This window comes from Oncorhynchus clarkii, chromosome 14 (assembly GCF_045791955.1).
Source record: "Oncorhynchus clarkii lewisi isolate Uvic-CL-2024 chromosome 14, UVic_Ocla_1.0, whole genome shotgun sequence".
Taxonomy (NCBI): Eukaryota; Metazoa; Chordata; class Actinopteri; order Salmoniformes; family Salmonidae; genus Oncorhynchus; species Oncorhynchus clarkii.
The window spans coordinates 19,152,880-19,173,350 of NC_092160.1; the positions used below are offsets into that span (position 1 = coordinate 19,152,880).

Here is a 20,471-nt window from a genome sequence, read left to right on the forward strand (position 1 = left end):
GTAGATGCTTTTGTTGTCACCAGTCCAGTTATTTCTCATCAGGGTAGATAATGTGGAGGAAAGGAGACAAAGCAAGTTCCTTCAAGTTATTGTACTCTCTTACTCTATTGCTTCCCTGAGATGTTCTCTTCCTCCCTGAGATGTTCTCTTTGGTCCTTGAGATGTTCTCTTTGGTCCCTGAGATGTTCTCTTTGGTCCTTGAGATGTTCTCTTTGGTCCTTGAGATGTTCTCTTTGGTCCTTGAGGTGTTCTCTTTGGTCCTTGAGGTGTTCTCTTTGGTCCTTGAGATGTTCTCTTTGGTCCTTGAGATGTTCTCTTTGGTCCTTGAGGTGTTCTCTTTGGTTCCTGAGATGTTCTCTTTGGTCCTTGAGATGTTCTCTTTGGTCCTTGAGATGTTCTCTTTGGTCCTTGAGATGTTCTCTTTGGTCCCTGTGAATAAGGACAAAAATCAAACACCCCAAAGCCTAACCTAATCCTAGCTCCTAACCCTAAAACTAACCCTACCTCCTCACCATAACCGTAACACTAATTCGAAACCTAAACCCTCTAGATATAGCATTTGGCCTTGTGGGGGGACAAACAAAATGTCTCCAGTTGGTCCATTTTTTGTATGTTTACTATTCTTATGGGGACTTCTGGTCTCCACAAGTATAGTTAAACATGTTCACACACCTCCACCCAGACAAATCCAGCTCATGCGCTCCGTCAGCAGCAGATTTGAATTTAGAATTTAAAATGAATGTGTTTATGCAACAAATGTTAGTGCATCGAACCGAATCACATCGATTCATTCTTCTAATCAAACCGAATCGCACCGAATCGATTCAAACTAAAATGTATCATTCCTGTATTGTATTAGAGCCCATATATCTAGATACGTATAGAATCATCTTGAAAAGGAAAATTTGCACGTCCCTAGTAAATGTGCCATTCTTAATACCCCCTCCAATTTTACAATGTATGACTGTGGTGTGAGTCCAAGGAAATAACCTGGAATGGCACTAAACTCCACAAGAAATATCTTAATGCATACAATATAGCTTCTACCCCCAAGTCATAAGACTGCTGAACATTTAATCAAATGGCCACCGGACTATTACATTGACCCCCCCCCCCCCCCCCCCCCATTTGTTTTGTACACTGCTGCTACTCACTGTTTTATTATCTATGCATAGTCACTTCACCCCTACCTATATGTACAAATTACCTCTAACCTGCACCCTCACACTCTGACTCGGTACTGGTACCCCCTTGTATATAGCCTCGTTATGTTATTGTGTTACTTTTTATTATTTTTTACTTTAGTTTATATGGTAAATATTTTCTTAACTCTTCTGGAACTGCACTGTTGGTTAAGGGCTTGTAAGTAAGCATTTAATGGTAAGCCCTACACTTGTTGTATTCGGCGCATGTGACAAATAAAGTTTGATTTGATTGTTTTCATTTTTGAATGTTCATCGGAACAAAGTCAAATACATTTTTTAAAACAGATGTGTAACAAATTAATTGTGAAATTAGTGCAATTACACACTAACTATAGTGTGTAATTAGTACAGTTTGAAGTGGTTTAAATGTATATCTGTTCTGTCTCTATAGCTTCGAACACAAGATGGTGCTATCCTTGTTCGCCGCCTTGTCATTGGCTCTGATCTACTTCCTGGTCCAGCGGAGATGTTCCTGGGTGTCCAAGATTGCCCTGGCCCTTGGCCTTCTGGGTGTATACAGCTACCGGGCGGCGGTGGGCAACGTTGTGTTTCCGTGGCAACGTGGTGGTGGAAACATGTCCAAGTAAGTTTTCGCCGACTGGGTGTACAAAACATTATGAACACCTGTTCTTTCCAGGGGAAAGCTATGATCCCTTATTGATGTCACTTGTTAAATCCACTTCAATCAGTGTAGATGAAGGGGAGGAGATGGGTTAAAGAAGGATTTTTAATCCTTGAGACATGTATGTGTGACATTGAGGGTGAATGGGCAAAACAAAAGATTTAAGTGCCTTTAAACGGAGAATGGAAGTAGGTGCCAGACATCTAAAATAAAAAATAGAAATGCTGTTGTATTTGCCTGTTTTTCGAGCCATTTGATATGTGATCACATCATGGCTTGTTAATGAAGGCTATACCTTATGGCCTACATCAGCATAAAGTACACAGCAAGGCCACAGAGGAAGAAAGACGAGGGGAAAAAACAACCTTTCAATCATTTGTAGCCAAGTAACCCAAGGGGAAAACTGCTTTGAAACCCCTTATTGCTGTCTGATTAGAGATCATTGTGCTCATGTCCTTAGCCTGGCCCTTCTGTATCAAGGTGATTAATGGTCCAATCAGAGAGGCTGATCGCTTTGTTTACCCCCGTGCTTTTGATTTCTAATGACCAAATGTGGAGCTCCTTTGCTCTGCCACTTGGCTCAATCCCTCCCTATCACCAGCCAGCTAATCAACCCTTAGTACCCAGCCAGCTGCATCTTGTCCACAGCCCCGTTGACTGTGAGAGCATAATAATGAGTGTTCAGGTGCTGCTGCCCAGTTATCCTACCCCCCTTCCTCATTTCCTACTAGACATGTTCCCTCCCCCTCCACGCTCTCCTTGACATTGTCTCTACTCCTACCTACTCCCACCTAACCTCTCACCCCTACCCACCCTTACCCCTCGTTGCACAGTACCAGGCGCACACCAACACTCCATATAATTGACAACGCCGCCGTGTCAAGTCGCCGAGTCATTAATCACCGCGGGAAGGTGTTTATGCTGGCGCCGCGGCAACCTCCTGGCATTTCCATTAAGTTGTGTCTACAACAGTGGTGGCCCCGGCTCAGTCACTCGCAGCCAGGCTAATCTGGTAGCATGCGACCCCTTCATCCCTTTGTGGCTTATCACATTGACCTAAATAGCAGAACGAGGGTCTCCCACACTGTCTTGTTATGATAGTTCAGGCTGAATTTTTTTTGGTGTTTCGTAGGTCAAAGTCTAAAGGACAATTGGGCTTGACTGACAGCAAAAAAAAATAACATTTAGATTTTGGGGGGGTATGGTTCTTGGTATAGCTTTCTAGGCAGTATTGTTTTTCTCTCCCAATGACGACATAATTATCCTTGTCATTTCCTTAACTTTAAAATCATGGAGAATCACCTGTGACATTTTATGGTCTTCACTGTAAGTAGTTGGTTGGTACAGATGTCGGATCTTAACTTGAACACTCTTGTCGCAGAGAATTTTTCTGCTGCATCCGCAAATTCAAATGAGCCTTGTCAGTCCCTGAACAACAGCAGTTTTCTTTCTCTCATTGCAGGAGCAGTCGAGTCATTGGGATCAGGGCAAATGTTCTCTCGCTCCAATTCTAGTCTGAGGCCCTATTACTTCAACATTCAGATGTACAAAAATGTATCTGAAATGAGGCCATCCACATCAACAACTGTTGTTTTATATAGCTTAATAACAAGATAGATATCAGTCTCCACTAGGCTACGACGTGCAAGTGTCGGCTAAGGTAAAAATTTAGTTAAATTGTTTGGGCTGCTGCCTTCAGTGTGCACATATAGGCCTGCCTTGTTGCCGTTGGGTCGATTCTGGCCTACACCCTTCTGGCACAAAGAACTCAATCCCCTCGATTGACTTGATATATTTACTCTTTTCAACTATGGACAATCCAGGGATATTTTACCTCTGATTTTAATAAGAAATTACCATACCAGACACTTTGGATAACATAAGTAGTAAACTAATAAAATAATAAATCAGCAGGGTAGGCTACACCAGCATCATGAGGAAACAAAATGATGTGCATATATTAAAGCAACATCTCAAGACATCAGTCAGGAAGTTAAAGCTTGGTCGCAAATGGGTCTTCCAAATGGACAATGACCCCAAGCATACTTCCGAAGTTGTGGCAAAATGGTTTAAGGACAACAAAGTCAAGGTATTGGAGTGGCCATCACAAAGCCCTGACCTCAATCCTATAGAACATTTGTGGGCAGAACTGAAAAAGAGTTTTTGTTTCATCACAACAGAGGACATTTCTCCAAAAAGTACGATCTTTGTCCCCATGTGCAGTTGCAAACCGTAGTTTGGCTTTTTTATGGCTGTTTTGGAGCAGTGGCTTCTTCCTTGCTGAATGGCCTTTCAGATTATGTCGATATAGGACTTGTTTGTTGATATAGATAATTTTGTACCCGTTTCCTCCAGCATCTTCACAAGGTCCTTTGCTATTGTTCTGGGATTGATTTGCACTTTTCGCACCAAAGTACGTTCATCTCTAGGAGACAGAACGTGTCTCCTTCCTGAGTGGTAACGGCTGCATGGTCCCATGGTGTTTATACTTGCTATTGTTTGTACATATGAACGTGTTACCTTCAGGCGTTTGGAAATTGCTCCCAAGAATGGCTTCTTTAGATTCCCATGATGTCAAGCAAAGAGGCACTGAGTTTGAAGGTAAGCCTTGAAATACATCCACAGGTACACCTCCAATTGACTCAAATTATGTCAATTAGCCTATCAGAAGCTTCTAAAGCCATGACATAATTTTCTGGAATTTTCCAAGCTGTTTAAAGTATGTGTAAACTTCCGACTTCAACTGTATCTTGAAAGACTTTGGTTGCAAGCAGGACACAAGTAATACCAACATATTTTAGGGAGCCATAATGGGTTGACCAATAGTGGTTGCAATTGAGATCAGCTATGCGGGGGAATTTAGCCCCTGTCAATGGTTCAATGAGACATCAGCTGGTGATAATCTAGTGCCATCGATGGATGCAGCAGGCTCATTGTTATTTGATTATATTCCAATACCCATTAGCCTCTCTGTGTGTGTGTGTGTTTCCCTGTTTGTTTCCCTGGCTAAGTTGATGAGTTAGTTTGTGCCATCAGTTGATTGACAGATGTAGGCCTACTGTAGAACGATAAACTTTCCTCCAGTATTGATGCTTGTCCACGTTTTCTAATTAGTATAATTTGACAATATTGTTCTGGTCTTTGGTGTGGATTGAAAGCCTGTATTGTGTGGCTTTAATATTTAATTTCATAAAGGTGTCAAGATGTTTATGCAGCCTATCCAAAGACCATTTAGTTGAACTGAGACACTTTTCTTTCATGTTTAAATGATCATACTATTTCTTTTACGTCTTGAAAACATTGAAATAAATTCTGTTAACTTGTGGGCATAATATAGGCTCAGGCTGGTGACTAGATTGCCCAGAACTGCCGCAACCTCATGAGGCTTGGAGCCGGAGCACGCTGCTTAGACTTACTGCGCTACGATAGTTCACTAGGCCCTAGCAAGAACTAAGAATACTGATGATACACCACAAGTATGTGGACACTCCTTCAAATTAGTGGATTTGTCTATTTCAAGCACACGCTTTTCTAACAGCTATATAAAATCAAGCACACAGCCATGCAATCTCCAAAGACAAACATTGGTAGTAAAATGGCCCCAGGTGTCCACATACTTTTGCTCATATAGTGTATGCTGATAGTTTTTCAATGTATTGTACATAGGCACATCATTTTTTAATAATTTTATTTGAAGCCTTCCCCAAACTTTAAACACTCTGAATTAATGCCTACACTTTTACCCATTGAGTTGTTTCTGTTTTAACCGTGTAACCACGTGGAATTAACCCTTTAACCACGTGGAATTAACCCTTTAACCAGGGGGAATTAATGCGTCAAAAGTAGACGTTCATCCATGAGTCAAGGGGCATTGGGCTGGATTCGAACACATGTCGGCTCTGGCATATCTGCTGTAGTCAGTGGCTGTGACCGCTTGACCACACAGACACTGAGGAAACCAATTATTTATTCTGCCTATTGCTTGCCTTGAACATATAATAAATCTGATCTAAAAAAAAAATCTGATTATATCTACCCCCTACAAATATATATACCCCCTACAAATATATCTACCCCCTACAATTGATTATAATCCACATAAGAATTGACAGAAGACACGCTGTAGCCTGCACCTAGCCTACATAAGGTATGGTGTGAATTGTACACAAATACCGCTTCCGCCTGCCCCTTGGCGGCGATTCTAAATATTTCTTCAGATATTCAAATCCTCCTGCTGCAGGATTATTGTCCTCCTGTGACGAAATGGGTCAAATTAAGATATGACATCTGTAGGGATCGAGTTAATGGCCATATTTATTTCTTCCTCTATTCCTCCTTCTCTTTCCTTTCTTCACTTTTTCTTCTCCTCCTGCATCAGGAAATGTTCCACCAAATTCTCCAATTGTAGAGTCGACTGTAAAAATGTTGGGAAAAAAGGGCCTGGGAATTGATGGGTCTCCCGCTGTTTCACGTTTCGATATCGTGCCGCCCGTCCTCAGCCTGATGAACGGCCATGATTTATGTGGCCCAGCAGAGGCTGCCGAGTCCCCCCCCCCCACCTCCCCACCAGATGGGGTCATCAATCAGACCATTTTTATTGTCATTCAAAAAAGGAAAATTGTCACCATGTAGCTCCGGTGCAAGGAAAGCCATTCTGGGAAATAATATGTACAAACTGTTAGATGGTTTAAGAGGCACTTTGAATCGTCCAGCTTTTTTTGTAATAGATTCACGTTTTATTAGCTGTTTTTCATTCTGCAAGTTATTTATTTTTGGTTTTCCCATGTTCTTTTATGTTACAATTCACCTCACATCATTATAGCATTGGTAGGCCAGTATTAAAACCGTTGTGTGTTTGTTGTACATCACTTAACATTTTTGTAATTTAGCGGTCGCTCTTGTCTATAGCGACATGCAGTTAGTGCTTTCATCTTAAGATCGCTAGGTGAGACAACCACATATCACAGTCGTTGCATGCAAATATTTCCTCAATAAATAAGTTATCAGCAAAGACAGTGCTAGTAGGAAAAGACAAGTGCAGGTTACCACATTGACTAATACTAGCTCAGCTAATCCTAAATGTAATCTAAATGTTTTGCTGGCTTCATCAGGTGTCACACAATACATTGCCTGGCCCCAGAATGCCCACATCTGAATGTGAAATGTGATTGGCTTTCAATGTAAATGTCATTTGTGACATACTGACTGTCTTTGGATTGTAGAATACTCCAGTCACAGGCAAGACCATCCAGTCTTTGTGACAAGCAGTTATCTGCCCCGCTGTTAAGTCATCCCCTTGTTAAATGGCAACGTGAAATCATATCTCAGCCCAGTGCAGTTAATGTGAATTACAGGAGTGGTGATTAAATACATCTCCTAGAGACCCTGGGAGGCTACTGTGTTATCTGAACACACTTGACTTGTGTTACAGCACCATACTGAATAGAATTGTGTATTTTCTGGTCTATTTCCAACACCCCCAGAAAACACACACAAATGCAGTGAAGCACCAGAGTTGAAACATTGTAACCAATGTAGAGGATGCTTTCATTGTTCCAAATAGCATTATTGCATAGTGACATTAGTAGTCTCTGAGATGTCATAGCGTTTGCTCCAGAACATCATCACTTCCCGGTGCTAATTCAGTTCCATTCTTCTGGAGTTTTTCTTTCATATCCCATCTTTTATGTTGCCATTCCTGTGAGGAAATGTAAAGATTGAGAGATACTTGAACAAAGGTGACCCTCCTTCAAACCCAGGCTAATGTCATGTTTCTCATTATGCTAGAGAACCACCTTGTTCAGAGAGGGGCTGAGTACTGTAGCGATGAACGTTTCAATGAGAGATCAAGGTTGTAGCTTGATAGTTTGGACAATTTATTACAAGAACACTTGCTTCTAAGCCTAAGAGTTGCCACTAAACCTGAGTTAGTTTCCATAAATGACTCAAAATACATGTACTGCTGAGCACATGGAACCTACACACCACTTCAATCGAGGTGTCAAAAATGACTGAAATATCTTACAAGTTCTGTTGAGTGTGTTCTGTCAAAGCGCTGTTAGTGTTTGTGGCTGTTTTCTAGTACCATCTCAATTGGTTCCTGCAGTGCTCAACACCTCCCCAAAGCAGCCCCTTTATTTGATCCTGATTAGATGTTTGTTGTGCTGACACTTCATTTGGGAACATTTATTCATTCAGATCCCTCATGAAGTTGCAAATTAATTCCAGGCTTTCATCAGAACCTCTTGAGTACACACATGCACACACACGTGCGTGAACACGCACACGCACACACAAAGCATTCAAATACACACCTGAGGTGATTGCAGGTGTCATGGGTATGATAAGCAACGGCTCAGTCTCTCTCTCTCTCTAAAGACATTCCTGGATAAGAATGAAACTATCATTAGCTCATACTCACATTCAGCCTATAGCCTTTCCACAATCTCCTGTTCTAAGCCTCCCTCTGTCACAACCATATGATTACTTCAGAATCAACTAGGACCATGTTCAAATTGTATTTCTACATTCTCTCCAGTATTTGTTCAATTGTTCACTAAATTTTCATTTTTGCGTGGCTATGACCTCTGTTGAAAACAAAGTCTAGAGGCCTTTGAGCACCCAGGATACTACTGTTTGTCAATGTCAGTTTCTCATGTTTTCCTCTTACCGCATGCTACTCATGAGCAAATAATGAACGCAGGTGTCTAGTTAAACTGTTCTCCCAAAAAGTGACACAAAATGATCATTACTCAATAAACTTTGCAATCTGTCAGTGACATTAATGCTTGATCTCTTGGCAGGTGTCTGGGTTTTGAGACACGTCCTCTCTTTTTTTAAATGATTTTTGTATTTCACCTTTATTTAACCAGGTATTCTAGTTGAGAACAAGTTCTCATTTACAACTGCGACCTGGCCAGATAAAGCAAAGCAGTTCGACACAAACAACAACACAGAGTTGACTGATCCATTGTGCTCTACTCTCTAAGATGGCAGTTATGGCATTTTGATGACTGATATTGTCATCACGTGGGATATTGTCATCAGTCAAGCTAGTGAGGATACACACCTTGTTTAATAACCAGTTATACTGGCAGGCAGACAGACTGACTGCAGTCCATGGTCTCCAGAAACCTTCAGAATCTTCCCCTGGTTTTTGGTATGGACTTGGTCAGTTTATTCAAGTGTATTATTAGCATGGTTGTTCTGCCAGCATCTAAATACCAGGATTGCATTTCTGTGTGTGGTTTCCCCTGAGAGCATGTGCCTCCTCACTGCAGAGAGAGAGCGAGGGGGCTGGCATCATGTCGGCATTTTCTCGTTCTCTACCCATCTGTGCCACTCATACCAAATAACACACACTGGCCTCAGCATGGCATTTATTTGTCATATTTCCAGCTCATTTCATTTGCTGATTGTGTTGCTCTGAGCAATATCATCTAACTCAAGCCCTCACACAGACGCCTGTGGAAAATCCCAACACAGATTTACATTTGAGTCATTTAGCAGACTCTTATCCATAGTGATTTACAGGAGCAAGTAGGGTTAAGTGCCTTGCTCAAGTGCACATCGACAGATTTTTTTGTGTGGATTCGAACCAGCAACCTGTCAAACCACGCACTCTTTGATTCCTCCGTATCCTCGCAGTTAAACAAGTTAGTCCCACAGCCATGCTTAGCATAAATCCGACAAGACAGGGATTTCCAGCCATGCTTAGCATAAATCCGACAAGACAGGGATTTCCAGCCATGCTTAGCATAAATCTGGCAAGACTGGGATTTCCAGTTGTGCTTAGCATAAATCTGGCAAGACTGGGATTTCCAGTCTTGCTTAGCATAAATCTGACAAGACTGGGATTTCCAGCCATGCTTAGCATAAATCTGACAAGACTGGGATTTCCAGCCATGCTTAGCATAAATCTGACAAGACTGGGATTTCCAGTCGTGCTTAGCATAAATCTGACAAGACTGGAATTTCCAGCCATGCTTAGCATAAATCTGACAAGACTGGGATTTCCAGTCATGCTTAGCATAAATCTGACAAGACTGGGATTTCCAGTCATGCTTAGCATAAATCCAACAAGAAGAGGATTTCCAGTCATGCTTAGCATAAAAGCCAAGAAGGATTCTATCCACATCTAATTGTGTGTGGATAAAAAATGTGAATAATATAAACGCGAGAGCTGTAGCTAGCACAACTCCAGGGTTAGAAGGAACTGCTTGCCATTCATCTGAGGGACGAGGGTTGCAATAAAAAAAAAACTGAATTAATAATACATTGGCAACACCTGCTTGACTCCCTCTCCTAGTGAACTAGACCCTTATTCCACTCCTATCACTCCAGGCTCCTTAAAACTCAAGGATGTTTGGTCCCTTTGGGGGACACGCTGTCAGTCTAGTCATATTTGACGAGAAGGCGGCCCTGTTTGTAAGGCTGATTAGTGTCTGGAAGATTGACGGTTTCTTCTTTTTTCTATTTCCTTGTTGAATTTGTCTAAATTAATGGGGGTTGAGTGTTTTACTTTTATCGACACTTTGTTCATTTAGGAAGTGAGGTTCACCTGGTGACGGCTTTCCCAGTGGGCAAAACAGGTTTAAATCACATCATAAAAGCTGTTTTGCTCTTGTCATTTCAACATGTTTTGCCCGCTAGTTAAGCATGGTTTTATTGATAATGAGCTGTAACCTCATTCTCCTCTGCCTCTCCTTCCCTAGGTACAGTAGCTAGCAGTAACAACTGCTGCAGCACCAAAATCCATGGTATTTTTAGTTTGTTTAGGTTCATGTTTATTCACTAGCTGGTAGTTTGTCAGTGCTCATTTTCATATTCTTATCCATGCTTCTCTCTATCTCTCTCTCTCTCTTACACACCACACACACACGCACACACACACACGCACACACACACACACACACACACACACAAAGAGAGGCAGATATTGTACTAAGGTGTGAGGGGGGGTGGGGGGTGGGCGGTCTGTTTGCTGTTTGGCAGACTGACTGTCTGCACTCTCTCTCCTAAGGCTTCTCACACTAAAAACTCCTGACTTCTGTTCACACAACCCTGTCTCCATGGTTACGTGCCAGGAGGCTACGTGTCGTCTCCTGTTGTCGTACCTTTTCCCAATGAGCGAAGACATAGAAAATGTTGTGCGTTCCATAAGAACAGGCACAGGAATCAGGATCATTCACCCGTATGGGTTTTAGTCAAAGCACATGTCCTTGTGTCTTCTGCTATGTCTAACACACATATGTATGTGTATCCACGTTAACTTGACTCAAAAGCCCGGGGAGCTGACTTTGTATTGATCTTTCTTTACTTTTTTTTACCAGGTTAGTGGTGTTTGTCTGAATTTCTGAAGTGAGAAACCCTTCTCTCTGTCATAATAAGAGGGGCTCTGTGTGATGACTGTCTGTGTACTTACCACCATCATATCAGTTTCTAGATTGGCTTGCCCTTCAACTCCCCAACCTATCTAGAATCCAGATGTATTGTATCTTGTGTACAGGGAGCTTGCTCAGGTCTTAGTGTGAAAAAGCTACGGGCAAATAGCCATTGTCAAGACTTTAAAAAGTATGGAATTGTATGCTACAGTCTGATGAAGGTCTGGACTTCTTGAACTTCATGGATACAAGGTAGATACATACAGTATGAAAATAGGCTATGCCTAGCAAGATAGACCAAAAACATCTCAACTATAACAATAAAAAAATTGACCATCAGCACTCACATGAACTATGAATCAGTCATCTCCTCACAAGAATTGCTGCAAACAAGAAAGGTTGAGGTGTTGAAAATGTATCCGTTAGCTTGGGGAAAAGTCTGGATTTTTATTATCTGAAGTGTGCAAGCTCATTTTGTAAGATCTCAACACATTGTTTTGGGTTAGTAAGTCAACATATATTTTCCCTCTACTGGGCCTCATTCTCCAGGTTTGAGCAGAGTATACTTAGCTCTACTCACCTCCCCTTTATGCTGTCAAATGGAGACTTGACCTTATCTATCCGTGTTCTTTTCCTGTGGGCCCACGAGAGAGTAAAACACTCATAAATAAATAAACTTCTCACGTCTCTCCATGGAGATAACTGATGTCTAGTGAGGCACGAAATGGCTGCCTTCTTTATCGAGATGGGGCTGTTTTGTAAGGGGAACTGCAGATTTTTTTTTATCCATTATTTTACCAGGTAAGTTGACTGAGAACACGTTCTCATTTACAGCAACAACCTGGGAAATAGTTACAGGGGAAAGGAGGGGGATGAATGAGCCCATTTTAAACTGGGAATTATTAGGTGACCATGATGGTTTGAGGGCCAGATTGGGAATTTAGCCAGGACACCGCGGTTAACACCACCACAAGTGCCATGGGATCTTTAATTACCTCAGAGAGTCAGGACCCCCGTTTAACATCCCATCCGAAAGACGGCGCCCTACACAGGGCAGTGTCCCCAATCACTGCCCTGGGGCATTGGGATATTTTTTAGACCAGTGGAAAGAGTGCCTCCTACTGGCCCTCCAACACCACTTCCAGCAGCATCTGGTCTCCCATCCAGGGACTGACCAGGACCAACCCTGCATCAGAAGCAAGCCAGCAGTGGCATGCAGTGTGGTATGCTGCTGGCCAATGCAGGTTGAGGGTGTTTCTGTATTTTTAAAAGTTTTGTAACTGCAGCACAGCAGAAAAATAACTGACAAAACATGTTACATCAACAAAGTAAGACAATAAAGTGAAACTAATTCAAATCTGAACTGGACCTGGGGCTAGTAACAGGTTATTGAGCATTCAGATGGAGTGGCCAGCCCTTGGACACTTGAGTTCCTTGAACAATGTTTTAAACGGGCTAACCACTTCATCTCTTTTCTCCTCAGGGGGACCGTGGAGGCACGCTTTGTGTATGTCTTCGTCCTGGGCATCCTCTTCACGGGCTCCAAGGACCTGTTGCGGTCCCAGGTCATCACAGCCGATGCCAGGCTGAAGAGCAGGGGCTTATGGGAAATCTACAGGTAGGTAGACTACATGGCAAATAGCTTAGAGAATAGAGAGGCGGGCTAGCAATCGGTAGGTGGCAAGTTTGAATCCTGTATACATTGTTTTATTCAACCTTTATTGAACCATGCAAGTCAGCTTAGAATCACTTATGTGTCTTATTTACTCATTAAACATAGTTATTGGACAATAAAGTAATCTTCTTATAGTGGTATGGTTCTGTTGGTGGCCCTGTTGTTCCGAGCCCACAACCTGCCGGTGCTGTGCTGCTGTTTGCTGGTCCAGACTTTGATGGCCCAGTTCATCTGGAAGAAGCTCCACTACGACGCTGCACAGACCACCATCATGCACTACTGGTTTGGACAGGCCTTCTTCTACTTCCAGGTAAGGGACCGTTAGATGAGGGGGATCTGCACTCCCCCCAAAATATTTAAATGCATGAGGAAAAAAACTATGAAATATCTTATTTTGAGTGCAAAGCAGACACAGCAGATGAAGTCCTTTTCTAAATGAAGTTGTGAATGAGGTACAGTTGAAGTCAGAAGTTTACATACACCTTAGCCAAATACATTTAAACTCTGTTTTTCACAATTCCTGACGTTTAATCCTAGTAAAAATTCACTGTCTTAGGGCAGTTAGGACCACCACTTTATTTTAAAGTGAAATGTCGGAATAATAGTAGAGAGAGTAATTTATTTCAGCTTTTATTTATTTCATCACATTCCCAGTGGGTCAGAAGTTTACATCCACTCAATTAGTATTTGGTAGCATTGCCTTTAATTTGTTTAACTTGGGTCAAACATTTCGGATAGCCTTCCACAAGCTTCCCACAATAAGTTGGGTGAATGTTGTCCCGTTCCTCCTGACAGAGCTGGTGTAACTGAGTCCGGTTTGTAGGCTTCCTTGTTTGCACACGCTTTTTCAGTTCTGCCCACAAATTTTCTATAAGATTGAGGTCAGGGCTTTGTGATGGCCACTCCAATACCTTGACTTTGTTGTCCTTAAGGCATTTTGCCACAACTTTGGAAGTATGCTTGGGGTCATTGTCCATTTGGAAGACCCATTTGCGACCAAGCTTTAACTTCCTGACTGATGTCTTGAGATGTTGCTTTAATATATCCACATAATTTCCCAACCTCATGATGCCATCTATTTTGTGAAGTGCACCAGTCCCTTCTGCAGCAAAGCACCCCCACAACATGATACTGCCACCCCTGTGCTTCACGGTTGGGATGGTGTTCTTCGGCTTGCAAGCCTCTTTTTCCTCCAAACATAACGATGGTCGTTATGGCCAAACAGTTCTATTTTTGTTTTATCATACCAGAGGACATTTCTCCAGAAAGTATGATCTTTGTCCCCATGAGCAGTTGCAAACCGTAGTCTGGCTTTTTTATGGCGGTTTTATAGCAGTGGTTCTTCCTTGCTGAGAGACCTTTCAGGTTATGTCGATATAGGACTTGTTTTACTGTGGATATAGATCATTTTGTACCTGTTTCCTCCAGCATCTTCACAAGGTCCTTTGCTGTTATTCTGGGATTGATTTGCACTATTCGCATCAAAGTACGTTCATCTCTAGGAGACAGAACGCGTCTCCTTCCTGAGCGGTATGAAGGCTGCGTGGTCCCATGGTGTTTATACTGGCATACTATTGTTTGTACAGCTGAACGTGGTACCTTCAGGCATTTGGAAATTGCTCCCAAGGATGAATCAGTCTTGTTGAGGTCTACGCCTGACCCACTGGAATTGTGATACACTGAATTATAAGTGAAATAATCTGTCTGTAAACAATTGTTGGAAAAGTGACTTGTCATGCACAAAGTAGATGTCCTAACCGACTTGCGAACTATCGTTTGTTATCAAGAAATTTGTGGAGTGGTTGAAAAACGAGTTGTAATGACTCTAACCTAAGTGTATGTAAACTTCCGACTTCAACTCTGTGTGTGTAGGTAGGTCACTTTTTCATGCAGGATAGAAGAGGTATTCTAGATTTCCTCATGTCGTTCTGTTTCAGTGAACATAATCAAGTGTACAATTATATTTTGCTGTCACAATACCTAACATCCCGAGACACCACACACCCACACCCACACCCACACACACACACAGCCCCAGTGTTCACCAGATAAAAACAATTTTGGCGTCCCTGAATTCCTCCAACCCCTTGATTTTGTCACTTTGTTACCACTCTCAGATCATTATGAAGGGGTCAGGAAGGACCAATTACCACTTTAGGTGCCCATGCGTGAAATTATTGACCCTGGGTAATGGTTAGTCTCAACAAAGCTGTAAACCAGCCCTACTGTAGGCCAAGCTGAGCAGTCCAATGTCCTAAAACTCCTATTGTAGCCACTCCATGGTCGCCCCTGTGGAACATACATGATTCAATAGTTTAATTGATCCACTAAAATATGGTGTTGAGCTTGTCCATTGGAGGGTGGCTTAGTCAGGCTCTTTGACAGAATGGGTCCTTTCACACGCACGAGCACTCATGCACTCACTCCAACCATCCACCCCTCCAGGCAAGAGAGAGGGGAGCTAGTGGCCCTCATCAGCCGGTGAATTAATTCAGCTCCCGCGGCAATCGCAAAAGCTCTTCCATCACACCTGAGCCCTCGTCAGGAAATGGAAAGGGGAATGAGAGACTGGGCCAAAAACAGTGGGGAGGAGAGACGAGGTGGAGGGGAGTTTTTACACCATCACTGCAGCCCTTACAAGGCCAGTGAGGTGACAAGCTCTGAATAGCTACCTGCGAAGTGGAGGAGCATGCAGGAGACCGACACATTTTAATAGTATCAGCTTCTGACTCCTTTCGAAAGTTAACATTGAGTGTATTCCGTAATCTTCATATATTAATTTTTCCCAATGTTAAGTCAGATGTAGTTAGTGACGTTAGCTAACTTAGTTAGCTACGTTACCCAACTTAGCTACATTTTGTTAACTTAAATAGTCACATTAGCTAATGTATTTAGCTACACTAGCTACTGTATGTTAGCTACTTTAGCTAACTAAGCTACATTATTTAACTACTACGTTAGCTAAGTAAGCTAAGGCTAGGTGTGAAAATGAAGCTTAATAAAATTGACATCTTCTGTTTGGCTGGCTGTTTGTCTGTAGGGGAACTCCAACAGCATTGCCACGGTTGACATCTCGGTGGGCTTCGTGGGACTGGAGAGCTACGTAGAGGCCCCGGCTTTCTTCCTCACCGCCCTCAGCACGTATGCCGGGCCCCTGCTCTGGGCTGCGCACCTGGTTTGCTACCTCAGCTCAGAGAAGAGGTCAGTTACTGTACACTCAGCCCCCTCACACCAGTAAGTGTCATTAGTGATGATACATTCATAAGTTGATTCATTCGAACATACACAGCACAGGTACCAGCTAACCATGGGTTTATCTTTTGAGCTTGTTTGTCTTACTGTAGCAGACCAATGATGAAGTAGAAGATTTGGTAGATTGAAAGCCTTGAAACAGATGATTTAGTGCAGGGAGGACATCTATGTACTCACAACATGATGATTTAGTGCAGGGAGGACGTCCACGTACTCACAACATGATGATTTAGTGCAGGGAGGACGTCCACGTACTCACAACATGATGATTTAGTGCAGGGAGGACGTCCATGTACTCACAACATGATGATTTAGTGCAGGGAGGACGTCCACGTACTCACAACATGATGATTTAGTGCAGGGGGGACGTCCATGTACTCACAACATGATGATTTAGTGCAGGGAGGACGTCCACGTACTCACAACATGATGATTTAGTGCAGGGGGGACGTCCATGTACTCACAACATGATGATTTAGTGCAGGGAGGACGTCCACATACTCACAACATGATGATTTAGTGCAGGAAGGACGTCCATGTACTCACAACATGATGATTTAGTGCAGGGAGGACGTCCACGTACTCACAACATGATGATTTAGTGCAGGGAGGACGTTCATGTACTCACAACATGATGATTTAGTGCAGGGAGGACGTCCACGTACTCACAACATGATGATTTAGTGCAGGGAGGACATTCATGTACTCACAACATGATGATTTAGTGCAGGGAGGGCGTCCATGTACTCACAACATGATGATTTAGTGTAGGGAGGACGTCCACGTACTCACAACATGATGATTTAGTGCAGGGAGGATGTCCATGTACTCACAACATGATGATTTAGTGCAGGGAGGACGTCCACGTACTCACAACCTGATGATTTAGTGTAGGGAGGACGTTCATGTACTCACAACATGATGATTTAGTGCAGGGAGGATGTCCATGTACTCACAGGTAGCCTAGTAGTTAGAGCGTTGGACCAGTAATCGAAAGGTTGCTAAATCGAATCCCCTAGCTGACAAGGTAAAAATCTGTTGTTCTGTCCCTGAACAAGGCAGTTAACCCACTGTTCCTAGACCCTCATTGTAAATAAGAATTTGATCTTAACTGACTTGCCTAGTTAAATAAAGGTTGAATTACATTTTTTTTTTTATTGTGCAGGGAGGGCGTCCATGTACTCACAACATTGATTCGGCCTAAAACAAGAGGCTGGTGAAACTTTCCAGTTATTCAATTGTTCATGAATGGAATTTCAACTGATTTACGGAACTGGAATGGAAACTGATTGAGCACTACCGTACCATAATACATAAAGACAAAAAAGGACATTAACCCAACAGAGCACAGTAACCTAACAGAGAACAGTATATTCTTCCCGTCTAGCATGAGACTGCAGTGTGTAATTTTTGGGACAGGATCATAATGCGATGACAACGCCTTGGCCACATGCCAATTTATTTTGGATTCAAAACAGCAGCGCAGCAAGCTACCCCTGGATGTTATTTGGAAATGCAAAAGTGATCATCAAAGATGCAAGAGATCGCCTTGATCCGGGAACACTTTGTACATCGTTTTAACGCTTGCACCCCTAATTGATTGTCTCATTAATTCATTTGATTCCGGCAACAAGTTAGCCACCTAGAGCACAATTCAAAGAGCATAAGATAAAAGAACGTGATTATTAATACATGAGATAAGTGTTGCTACCCCGTGTCTTGAATGTACATTACAGTATGAATCACAGCACTATAAGCTAACAGTTATGGAATGGAAAAAAGAAGGGGTGGAGGATGTGGTTAATATCAAAAAGCTGTTTGTGGGTGGGTGTTTTTTTTCTTCTTTAAAGGGGCCTCTAAGCTTCTTTGTTACTGGCATCTAATTCCAATTAGGTTGAGTGATAACTAGCTCCGAAATGCAGCCGAAGCAGATCGTAAAGCCTAGTCCAACAGGGGGACCCCTTCTCCTAATGCACGCCAGCGTTTCAATAATTGATGAAAACGACCACTTTGAAGTCCTGCTCTTGGAGAGGGAAAAAGGGAATTGTGAACACACATATACTTACACTCATAAGTTTGGACACACCTACTTTAAGGGTTTTTCTTTATTTTTCTACATTGTAGAATAATAGTGAAGACATCAAAACTATAAAATAAAACATATGGAATCATGTAGTAACCAAAAAGTGTTAAACAAATAATTAAAATAGCCACCCTTTGTCTTGATGACAGCTTTGCTCACTCTTGGCATTCTCTCAACTAGCTTCATGAGGAATGCTTTTCCAGCAGCCTTGAAGGACTTCCCACATATGCTGAACACTTGTTGGTAGCTTTTCCTTCACTTTGCAGTCTAACTCATCACAAACCATCTCAATTGGGTTGAGGTCGGGTGATTGTGGAGGCCAGGTCATCTGATCCATTACTCTCCTTGGTCAAATAGCCTGGAGGTGTGTTTTGGGTCATTATCCTGTTGAAAAACAAAGTATAGTTCCACTAATCGCAAACCAGATGGGATGGAGTATTGCTTCAGAATGCTGTGGTAGCCATGCTGGTTAAGTGTGCCTTGAATTCTAAATAAATCACTGACAGTGTCACCAGCAAAGCACCCCAACAACATCACGCCGCCTGCTCCATGCTTCACAGTGGGAACCACACACATTGAGATCATCTGTTCGCCTACTCTGCGTGTCACAAAGACACGGCGGTTAGAACCAAAAATCCCAAATTTTGACTCATCAGACCAAAGGACAGATTTCCACCAGGCTAATGTCCATTGCTCGTGACTAACCATCATGTCTTAAAGTAATGATGCACTGTCATTTCTCTTTGCTTATTTGAGCTGTTCTTGCCATAATATGGACTTAGCCCTATTTGGTAAAAGACCATGTTCTGTATACCACCCCTACCTCGTCAGAACACAACGGATCAGCTCAAACGCATTAAGAAGGAAAGAAATTCCACAAATTAACTTTTAACAAGGAACACCTGTTATTTGAAATGCGTTCCAGGTTTACTACCTCATGAAGCTGGTTGAGAGAATACCAAGAGTGTGCAAAGCTGTCATCAAGACAAAGGGTAACTTCTTTGAAGAATCTAAAATCTAAAATATATTTAGATTTGTTTGACACATTTTTGGTTACTACATGATTCCATATGTGTTATTTCATAGTTTTGATGACTTCACTATTATTCTACAATGTAAAAAATAGTCAAAATAAAGAAAAACCCTTGAATGAGTAGGTGTGTCCAAACTTTTGACTGGTACTGTACATGCATTCACACACATTAATTAAAGCAGAGAAATGGGTAGAATTGTCTGTCACATCATCCCCTCTTTGACTTAGCATCATAGTGCGGATGCAGGAGAACATTCCTAATCCCATTACTCCCTGTCTCGCCCCTTGGGAGTCTGCTTCTATGTCACCGAGTCGCGTTCCGCTATGTCACGAAATGTCACCATTTGCATATCTGGGTGGCTTTTAGGACCACCCGTGGTGCTGGTGTCAAGTCAAGGACAGTCAGTTGTGCCCTGCTAACAAGAGCCACTGATATGTTGACAATTTTTGTTCTACGATGATGTTGTCTGTGTCAGATCGTAACTGTGGCCAAGTTGAGACTGGTCACCTTCTCAGTTGACGGCCCTCTTCTTTATTTTAATCAATAATATTAACGACAGGTAGTTTGTTGGTTTGTTAACTGTGAAGTTCAGCCTCGGGGACCTCATCAAACCCCCTACGACAGCCTGTCATTTTTTATCCCTTACATATGCTCTTGCAGGTAGCCAGTTCAAGTAAAGTCCCATATTTGTAACACTGTCATAAACCAATTGATTCATCTGAGGAAACGTGCCTCACACAATCCATCCCCTCTGAGTATCTCATACATAATACGAGCAGACCGAGATTTGTAAATTCTCATTATTCATGTCCACATCCTCCATCCCCACCATCCAGCTCTGCAGTTTTCCACCAGAATGACCCCACTCACAAAGTGCAGTTTGAGACGTCTGCGTGATAAATGAACCTCTTAAGTAGTCTGACACAATGCAGCTCATTTATAATGCACTATGCCCCATCAGCATCCACACTACAGAACCAAATACTGGAAATGGGCTTTGATCAATACCGCCCTTGTCGGGAAACCCTAAAACCACAGGGGAAGATAAAACAAAAGTTTTCATTGCTGTTGAATAGGATCTGTCTAGGGCCATGTTTTCACCAGGATAAAAGTGCTCCAAAGTAGTCAAAGCAAACAAAGAGAATTCAATAACCCCTTTTCCCAACATTTGCTACTGCAGTTCAAACATATATCCTGGTCAAATCTGTGCAGACTGC

General features: G+C 42.4%; 1 protein-coding gene across 1 annotated transcript in view; it reads left to right on the top strand.

Annotated features, from left to right (window-relative positions):
• LOC139366377 (GPI ethanolamine phosphate transferase 2-like) overlaps positions 1 to 20,471 on the top strand; it is a 131,669-nt gene that overhangs the window by 106,658 nt on the left and 4,540 nt on the right. The window contains exons 10-13 of the mRNA XM_071103802.1: positions 1,597 to 1,788; positions 12,694 to 12,828; positions 13,021 to 13,195; positions 15,926 to 16,086. Of these exons, the coding sequence (XP_070959903.1) occupies positions 1,597 to 1,788; positions 12,694 to 12,828; positions 13,021 to 13,195; positions 15,926 to 16,086 (663 nt within the window). The remainder of the gene's footprint in view (positions 1 to 1,596; positions 1,789 to 12,693; positions 12,829 to 13,020; positions 13,196 to 15,925; positions 16,087 to 20,471) is intronic.